The sequence below is a fragment of the Malania oleifera genome, chromosome 1 (genome assembly GCF_029873635.1).
Source record: "Malania oleifera isolate guangnan ecotype guangnan chromosome 1, ASM2987363v1, whole genome shotgun sequence".
In the NCBI taxonomy this organism is placed as follows: domain Eukaryota; kingdom Viridiplantae; phylum Streptophyta; class Magnoliopsida; order Santalales; family Ximeniaceae; genus Malania; species Malania oleifera.
The window spans coordinates 108,241,033-108,251,071 of NC_080417.1; the positions used below are offsets into that span (position 1 = coordinate 108,241,033).

At 36.4% G+C, this 10,039-nt stretch overlaps 1 protein-coding gene across 1 annotated transcript; it reads left to right on the forward strand.

Annotated features, from left to right (window-relative positions):
- Positions 1-539: 539 nt before the first annotated feature.
- On the forward strand, positions 540-2,243 carry LOC131153236 (transcription factor PRE6-like). The gene is made up of 2 exons (XM_058105411.1): positions 540-1,220; positions 1,843-2,243. The coding sequence occupies exons 1-2, from the start codon at positions 1,101-1,103 to the stop codon at positions 1,993-1,995; spliced, it is 273 nt and encodes a 90-aa protein (XP_057961394.1). The 5' UTR covers positions 540-1,100; the 3' UTR covers positions 1,996-2,243.
- Positions 2,244-10,039: the final 7,796 nt, after the last annotated feature.

Genomic DNA, 10,039 nt, shown 5'->3' on the forward strand with positions numbered 1-10,039 from the left:
AGATATGCCACATGTCCCACGTCACAGGGAAAGGCATGTGACATGTGCTTTGACAATCAAGAAGGGACAATCACGCAGTTGTGTTTCAAACATTGTAGAAACAAAATTATATGAGAGAGAAAGCTGTGGACTAGGCATATGTATAGTTAATGTTAAAATTTTCAGTTTACGATAGTTGAATTTAGAATAATTGATATGCTCTGTACAAAAACAATTTATAAAATCTCTAGTTAATTTTACACGAGTTGATGGAAGTGGATGAAGAAGGGTACGTCGGGCGAAGTACCCCTTGGGTAAGACACACGTGTCCAGATGTGAGTAGCTGGAAGGGTAGAGTAGGGTGATGTGGCAGAGCATGATTGGTCCATGTATGAAAACGAATAGAAGAAACGGAAACTGGGGAAAGAGGGAGAGAAGATGGGTCTCTACTCCCTCACGCTCACATGGAGTTGCGTATTGAGACATGCACACCAAGGCCCACTATGTTTGCTCAAAACAAACACATTTTATTAAGCCCACTTGAAAGTAAACCCCAACTTGGGAGCACAAAATCACACTGAAGAAACGTATGGCCTCCTTCGCTCCTCTCTCTCTCTCTCTCTCTCTCTCTCTCTCTCTCTCTCTCTCTCTCTGCTGCCGCTGCTGCTTTCTCCAATGCAGTTGTCCTCTTCACATCCAACATCTGACATCACTTTCTATGTTATTGTAAACTCTCCATCGCTCTTTCTCATCACCTTGGTGGTCCTTCCTAAAGCTCCCTTTATAACTCGCTTATCACTTTCTCCATCGCTTATGGTACTCGTAGTAAAACACTACTTTCTCTCTCTTCTTCAAATTAAAATTCTTCTCTCCTCCTCCTCCCGGCTACCTAGCTAGCTACTTCCCTAGCTACCTGCTCCTGCTGCTTCCAGCTGCATGCTGATCATCCTATCTTCCTTCTCCATCAGAATTAACAAAAAAGCTTCTTCCCATTCGTCTCCTTTTTCCAGTACCATACCACGTATTATATTATATACATATAAATTAATTGGTCCCCGGCCGTGACTCTTCCCATCTTTTGGACAAAGACATTTTACATATACTTATATACATATAAAGGCATGTCTAGCAGAAGGTCAAGGCAGTCGGGTGGCTCCAGGATCACAGATGATCAGATAATTGAACTTCTGTCCAAGTTGCAGCAACTTCTTCCTGAGATTCGCGGCAGCCACTCCGATAAGGTACGCTTGGTGGATTGCAGATCTTACTTGTTAATCTTTAATTTAGAAGGCTTAATAATAATAATAATAGTAATAATATGTATAAGCATTAAAATTTTTTATTCTTCAGTGGTGTCTAGACGCATGTAGAGCTTGTAATTGAAGTGTAAAATGAGACAATACAGCAAGTAATTAAAGTAATGCCCTCCGGGTCTTCAGTAAATCGACCCTGGACGTCAGGGAACATGTCCCCCATTGCTGCCAGATATGCTGATTGACCTAATTAAATATTTTACACTTCTGCGATTCGAGTGATCAAGAAGATTCAGAATCATGTGCACATGTTGTACTTATGTTCGACAAAAGATGCTTAGAACATATATATATATATATATATATATATATATAGAGAGAGAGAGAGAGAGAGAGAGAGAGAGAGAGATGTGGGTTATAAGAAAAAAATTTAATAATGTTTTAAGGGGTATGCATGTACAAGAAGGATAAGGCATGACTAGCTAAAACACCAAGTGCACATGCGCACACACAAATATATGTATATGTATGTATATATGGGAGAGTACTCAATTAAGTTGTTTCTAAATGGATTTGTTTAAATAATGTGCGTGGTCTATAAGTATAATAGGTGTCGGCATCGAAGGTACTGCAGGAGACCTGCAACTACATCCGTAGCTTGCACAGAGAGGTGGATGACCTAAGCGAGAGACTGTCCCAGCTCCTGGCTACAACAGATGCTGACAGTCCTCAGGCTGCGATAATCAGGAGTTTAATCATGTAATATCATGAATTTCTTAATGCTCTTATGTGTGTGTGTGTGTATCGTACGTACTTGCTTCAAGTGTTTGGTCACTGCTGCTGCTGGACCAAATTAGCTAATGAGTTAAGAAATCTTAGCTGTCCTAATAGATATATATATATATATATATATATATATATATATGGATGCATCTGGTTAATTATGTGTAATTTATTAGTTGTATAATTAATGAAAAGGCTTGTACTAGCCAAGTCAATTTTCCAGCTTTAGTAAGGTTTTATTTGGATCAAGAATTTTAGTTGGGGAAAGGTGAGGAAAGTCCATTATATCTCCATTTTATATTTAATCCTTATGCCTTTTTAATTAAGATTCGAATATGAAACTTTTACCATGAAATAGTCATAAACTCTGATTATTGGTTATTGGTATTGACGTTCCTTACAAGAGTATCATGTATGGTACAGTATACAGTATGCAGAAAATGGAAAAAAAAGTTTTTGTAAGCATGTGAAATCAATTAGTTAATTTCCTCAGAACATAATGTCTACATGGGTGCGTGATTGCCGACATTGATTGTTTTGGACACAGTATAGTGGTGTTGTCAACATATATCAACAAAGAAATTATCACAAGAAATGATGTGCAGGTCTTCTTTAGTTTCATAATTGTCTGACTCTAATTTTGCTAAGTAAGTTTATATTTGAATTTTCCACAAAAAAAAAAAAAAAATGTTTTGTTGATAAGACTTCACTGATACCTGGGAAGAGACATGTACTATGGATATTTCTAGATTAATTTCATTGATAAAAATATTATAGGAAAATAGTCAATAGTCATAAGCCAATCAATGATACCAATCCAATGATTATAATTTAATCCTAACTAATTTTAAATGGCATAAATCTGGTGCCCATTGAGAAACAAATAGTATAGGACTTTGGTGTTGTATATATATTTCAAGTTCAAATATTGAGAGTGGGGAAGGTAAGTAAGGATTAGAGAATAGGGTTGAACCATTCTCGTTACTTAGTTCTATGTCCAAAGATTTCATATGCAAGCGATGTACATATTCAATGAGACGGGTGAGGATAAGGATATATAAATTTTTCATCATACCATTCATATGGTAGGCCCGTCCTAACTAGGGATTCAAATATTGTTAATTTCTTCCTTTATTGACCAAATGTTAATATAAGAAAACACCATGGATGGAGAGTAGTCATATATGTTGGGACTAAGCATCTAGATGTTGAAATTTAATTGAACAAGAATGACATTATGACAAAGAAATTAACAAATCCTTCATTAATGATTGATCAAGTTTGATACATTCCCCCTCTAAAACAAGAAATATTGGTCTCCAAGGGATAATATCAACCACTTGACGTTCATTTGATGCATCCACTATGGACATTTCTTAAATAGTTTTTTTTTTAAAAACCCCTCTCTTTGGATCATCTAGTACATATCAATGTGCAATATTTTAGGGCACAAATTTACCTCTTGGACACAAAAGTCTCGATGCATATCCTCCCAAGATATAGAAAACACTTCTTGCTAGCGTGCACATGATATGTCTGCAACTTCATTATCTAATAATTGATCAAACAAAGTCCCAAAAAGAAGAGAGAAAACACAATGTCGACTAGGTTAAAAGGAAGATAAATTATTTGGCTACGAAATCTGCTGAGGAATTGTAAATAGTTGATATAATTGAGTGTATCACATAGGGAATAAAGTCTTTTTCGATTTTTTTTTCTAATGGTGTTTTGAAAAATTAAAATAAAAATTATAAGCAAACTTAAATTGGCCCAAGCACCCCAACCCCCCCGTCCCAACCCTCATTGGATCATCTAGTATATATCAATGTGCAATATTTTAGAGCACAAATTTACCTATTGGATACAAAAGTCTCCATGCATATCCTCCCAAGATATAGCAAACACTTCTTGCAAGTGTGCACATGATATGTCTACAACTTGATTATCTAATGATTGATCAAACAAACTCCCAAAAAGAAGGGGAAAAACACAATGTCAACTACGTTAAATAAATTATTTGGATGCAAACATCTTCAAAAGAATGGTAAATAGTTGATATAATTGAGTGCATCACATATGGAATAATGTCTTTATCAATTTAATTTCTAATGGTTTCTTTAAAAAAAAAATTATAAGAAAACTAAATTTGGCCCAAACCCCCCACATCCCAACCCTTTATCCCAAAACCCCCCTCCCTTGGCAATGCGGGGGCAAATCCTCTGTGGATTGATACAGGGGTATTTGAGGAATTCTCAAATACCTTTGTACATCTCAGGCTAGTATAAATACAATGATGTAACCCTGTATTATGATGATAGTGAATTTTAGTCACCGCTTGCTCTCGTGGACGTAGACATTCTGTCGAACCATGTTCAATTCTTGTGTTGTTTATTGCTTTCATTATCTGTGTGTCTTCCCGAATTGTTCACTGTAATTGCTACACCATTCCGCATGTTTTATTGCACAACAATTGGTATCAGAGCCATAGGTTACAATAACTAGGATTTCTTCTGTGAAGTTCGACATGATCAAGTTTGATGGAATTGGAAATTTCGGATTATGGTAGAGGAGGGTCAAGGATCTATTAGTGTAGCAGGGCATGGTGAAGGCATTATACAGAAAGCAACTGGAAGGCATGGACGATTTGTGTCACAACGTTCTCAGACGCGAACTAGACGAAAATGGATTTAAAAAAAAAAAAGATATTTTCATGGAAAACGTGGTGTGATGGAGTCACCACTAACCCTTTCAAGTGTGGTTAGGACACTTGATTACTACCCAATTAAGGATAGAATCGATTTGCGTTAGCAAAACAGGGATCAAGAGTTTAGTTACACAAGGGGAAGGTATTAGCACCCCTTACGCACCCGTTCTTATGAACGGTACCTAATTAATCCAAAATTATCCCACAAATTAAATCTAATAAGCCTTTGAAAATTACTCCGTTTCAAAAATCAAAGAAAATGCACAAAATAAATACAGTATAAGTATTCCCTCAGAATTGGGGCATACCGCACTCCAAGGAGTTCATGCTTCCCTTTTAAATCATCGGAATTGAAAAATTGAGAAAATAGTTAGAAAAATACACTCCTGGGATTTTTAAAATTTTTATATAATTTTCTAAGTGAGAAAAATAACATTTTGGGAGGTTTTTGGAGTGTAATTAGGGATGAAAAATTTGCAAAAGATGAGTTTCCAATCTCAAAATATTTTTTTTATATTTTTCTACAATTTTCCTGAATTTTTGTAACAATTTTTGGTATTTTCCCCAACTTTTGAAAAAACAAAAAAATAATTAAATAAAAATAATTAAAATCATGCCAAATATAGTTTTAGAGATTTTCCCAAGTTTTCTGAACTTTTTGTATTTTTTTCTTATTTTTGTGAATTTTTTTCTGAATTTTTATGGATTTTTTGTGAATTTTGTTGGATTTTAAATGAATTAGTTAAGTATTAAAAAAAAATAGAGAGAGAAAACTAGTGCAAACCGGTTCAGGGGGGTGAACCGATCAAACTTTGATCTGTAAAAACCCGACCCAAGAATTTTGAATTAAATAAATAAGAAAAGATGAAGGAAATTAAAAAGGAAAAACTAGCGGGGCTTGTCGACAAGGCTCCTTTTCTTGTCAACGAGGTCCCTTCTACAGTTCGGCGACAAAATTCAAAGGTTCGTCGACGAGAGGATTCCTAGAGATTTTGGAAAATCTAAAATCTCAAGCTCATCGACGAGGTCATGCCGTCGTCGACGAACTCCCTTCTTTTGCTCGTCGACGAGTCTGACCGAGTCAAAGGTCTATAAGTTGAATTTTTGGTTACTTCATTGCTAAGAAGCATAAAAATTCTCTCTCTCTCTCTCTCTCTCTCTCTCTCTCTCTCTGTAACGACCCAAATAAAATAAAATAAAATAATTATTAATTAAAAAAATTATTATTATTAATTAATTAATTATTATTAAGAAAATTAATTAAATTAAGAAATTTAAGGATTTTGGATATATATATATATAAAAGTATATATGTAAGTATATATATAAAAGTATATATAAGTGTATATATATATATATATATAAATATAAGTATATATTAAAGAATGGATAAAGGAGAAAGTAGGATAAAGGAAAGAAAAAAAAAAAGAAAAAAAGAAAAGGAAACTTAAAGGTTAAGTCTTCAGAGAAACAAGAAGAGAAAAAGGAAAGAAAAAAAAACAGATTCACGCGCTCTGAACAGAAGGAAAGAGAAAGAAAGAGGAAAAATATATATATATATTCTCTCACGCTCTCCACTCCTCTTCTTCTACGATTTCACGGCTGATTCTCGCCCAATTGGAAATCTGAAGATACCACCGAACTCCATTCTTCGCCACCGACATATCTACCGAAGTGGATTTGTCGTAAGAGTAACGTGGGCATATCTCGTGGGGTAAGCCAAATTCTCATTCTTATCTCAATTTTTCCTAAATTTTAAGCCAAATGGACGATCGGACACCACCACGAGAATCTAGGGATGATTCTCTACAAGTTTAGTGGAGTGAAATTCTCGTGGAGTTATTGTAGAAATAGTCCAAAATTAGGATAAATGTGTTATTTAAAAATTAATTATTATTTAATTATTATAAATTAGGAAATGTTAAAATAATATTTTATTGGAGATGATTTGATTGAATCACGGTTCGGGTGAGCGTCGCGGGTATAAGTTTGGGAGCCCTGCAAGGGTAATTCAGGGAATCAGGTAAGGGGGAATAAAATTATATCAGTATTTTATTAAGGTGAATCGATTATTTACGAGCATATGAAATTTATTATTTATCTATATGATTTTCAGAATAGCCTGATTATTGGAAAAATGATGATTTGGTTTAAGATTATATTTGGGATAATTGTTTATGATATTAAATTCGTGTGACATAAGAGTAATTTTCTTAATAAATTGAATATGAATTACTGTGGTATTTGGGTTTGCATGTGGGTGTGTTTGAAATGATTATGACATGATGAATGAGTTGTTATGTTTGACTCCTGTGTGGAAATGTATTGATCTATGGGGATACTGTGTGGAAATGTATTGATCTGTTGGATTACTGTGTGAGAATGTATTAATCTGTTGGATTCCTGTGTGGAAATGATTTAATGTGTCTGTGTGAACTAACTATGTGGTTATTCGTATGCATCTCAATATAACGTTGGCATGAGGAGGTTGTTATGTTGCCTAGATGTAAATGATGATGTGACGTTGGCAGGTCGAGAGCTCTTCATATTGTTATTTATATGGGGTAGGACATTGGCAGGTCGAGGAGCTTGTTCTACTGATGTATGACGGTTAAGTCATGGGGATTGGATACTGGTGAATAATGGTGCCTGTGTGGGCCATGTTATATACCCTGTATGGGTAGTGGTGCCTGTGTGGGCCACGTTATATCCTGTGTGGATAATGGCGTCTGTGTGAGCCATGTTATATACCCTGTGTGGGCAGTGGTGCCTGTTTGGGTCACGTTATATCCTGTGTGGATAATGACGCCTGTGTGGGCCATGTTATGTACCCTGTGTGGTTAGTGGTACCTGTGTGGGCCACGTGTAGATAAGAAGTACGTAGGTGCCTGTATGGGCCACGTACTGACATGTACGCAGTTGCTCTATGTGGGCCACATACTGAGGACATTAGAAGATGAAGTATGAGATGCATGATTCCTGTGTGGATGTGTTGTGTGCATGTGAATTTAATTATAGCATAAAAATAATGGTATAGCATATTGTGAATGCATGTGTGTGCATGCGATGAGGTAAACATATCACCGGAGGCTTGCTGAGAAAGGCGAGTGCTCTGTTAGGTAGTTTCTTGGTATCAGTGCAAAGGGATGCTACTTGTATGGGCGGGTAGACATCCCGATCCTCGGAAACCTTCGCCTTTAAAATAATAATTATCTGTGGAATGGCGGCGAGGTAATACTTCACCTAAGGGCTTACTGAGTAAGGTGAGTGCTCTGGTAGGTAGTTTTTAGCACCAGAGCAGAGGGAAGCTACTTCTATGGGCGGGTAATCTTCCCTATCCTTGGGGACTTTCGCTTGCATAAAAATTATGTACTTGTGCATATTGAATGTGTGTGTGATATTGGATGTTGGGAATGTTATTAATGGTACATTTTCTCAGTTGTTATTGATGTTATATAAGAAGCAGTTTATTTTGAGATATAAATATTAAAACTCATTTGTCACACACTGTTATAATTTATTCCACCCTTACTGAAAAGTGTCTCACCCTAGTGGATTAACAATTTTTCAGGTTCTTCTGGAGACTGGGTTTGAAGGCCTAGGCTGGGACTGTTTGTGATAGTTTCTTTTTGGGGTATTGTGAGATACTGATATATGTATAGATATATTTGTACGGAATTACGTTTTAAATGTTAGTTGTGGATACAGATATTTGGATGTTGTAGTGTTGGTTTTTAGTTGTTATATCGAACTCTGGTATTTATTTGAGGTTATTTATTCATGTGCCGCTGCGTGTATGTTAATTATAGTATCAGATATAGGTGATTGGAACACGTGGCACTCGGGCCCCACTTGGCGGGTCGGGGCGTCACACTCTCTCTCTATAAAACTCGATCCACTCTCTTTCTCGCTAGGGTTTCGAGCTATCTATTACTCAAATCAACGATCCGACGTTACTGTAGACACCCCATTTTTACCCCGACCAATATATCAGAGATTTTAAATATTAGATTTTTATGAATTATTTTTAGATTATTTAAATTGCATAGATTTATTAATATTATTATTATATTAGATCTTATTCATTTAGTATTATTAATTAGTTTTATTTCATAATTAAGAACGATCCCTTAACTAGTTAACATTATATATTATAAACATTATTCTATAAAGTTAGGATGAGTAGGAGGGTTTTTGAAGGTTTAGTATTATGAGTATTTTTATCTTATTAGACGATTATTAGTATTATTTATTCTGTTATTATTATTCTTATTATTATTATTATTCTTCTTATTCAGTTGAGTATTATATTATTATTATTATTATTATCTGTATGAGGAACATTATTTCCATATTCACTTTAGTAGTATTATTATGATGATTTATATTATTATTATTATTATTATGATTATTATATTATTTCCTTATTACCATAATAAGTAGTTATACTCATATATATTGTTTCCAAAAAGAAAAAATACCATAAAATACAAAAAACCAAAAAAGGAAAAGAGATGGGTTAGGGTTGCTAAAAGTTTTTATATAAGGGGGCAGCGCACACACAGCCAGAGGACACAGCTGGGGGGAGGCCATTCTATAAAAAAAAACCTAGCCTCTCCATTCTTTCTTTCTCCATTCTCTCTAGCAGCACGCCTCTGTCTCGAGAATACAACAGACTCTCTTCACGCCGCCAGCAGCGGCGGCCCCCAACATAGACACTCTTGCAGCAGCCGTGAACTCCCCCTGCAACTCCGGCGAACCAGCAGCTCCTTAGCCAGCCCCTGTTTCCGCAACCACCCAAAGACCCTACTGCTCTTCTCGCCTCACGGCCAAACGGCCTCACGGCTGCCGGAATCATCACTCACCCTCTCCATCTCTCTCTTTCTATTTTTTTTTAGTTTTCCCGTCTCTCTTTAACTTATCTCTCATCTTAGTGTTTTCGTAAACTCCGGCTCTTTTCAGCATCTCAGTTCTCAGTGCTCGTCGTGCTCGTCTTCTCCGACGCTCCCATATTAGCCCATCTCTCTGGCGTTGTCTGTCCGTTCGTGCTCAGTTTCCGGCGATCTATTTACTCTCATCCATTGTCTCCGGCATCTCTCAGTTCAGACTCACGTCCGTCCGTTGCAGTTTCCCTAGATCCCATCAGCAGCGACTCCAGCCGCGAGTTCCAGCGGCGAAACCTCCCAGCGCCGTCACTCTCTGCAAACTCTGGCGACCCCTGTTTCTCATGGCACCCAAGCGCCGCACAGCAGCCTCTCTCTGTCTCTCCCATAACCGGCTGCATCCCCCTCTGTAAGTCCCTGCACTCAAACACGATACA

Bases quoted from the DNA above. Each gene is read 5' to 3' on its own strand.
- LOC131153236 (XM_058105411.1), top strand. From the start codon at position 1,101: ATGTCTAGCAGAAGGTCAAGGCAGTCGGGTGGCTCCAGGATCACAGAT. The intron at 1,221-1,842 runs GTACGCTTGGTG...TAAGTATAATAG, and splicing joins GCGGCAGCCACTCCGATAAG to GTGTCGGCATCGAAGGTACT.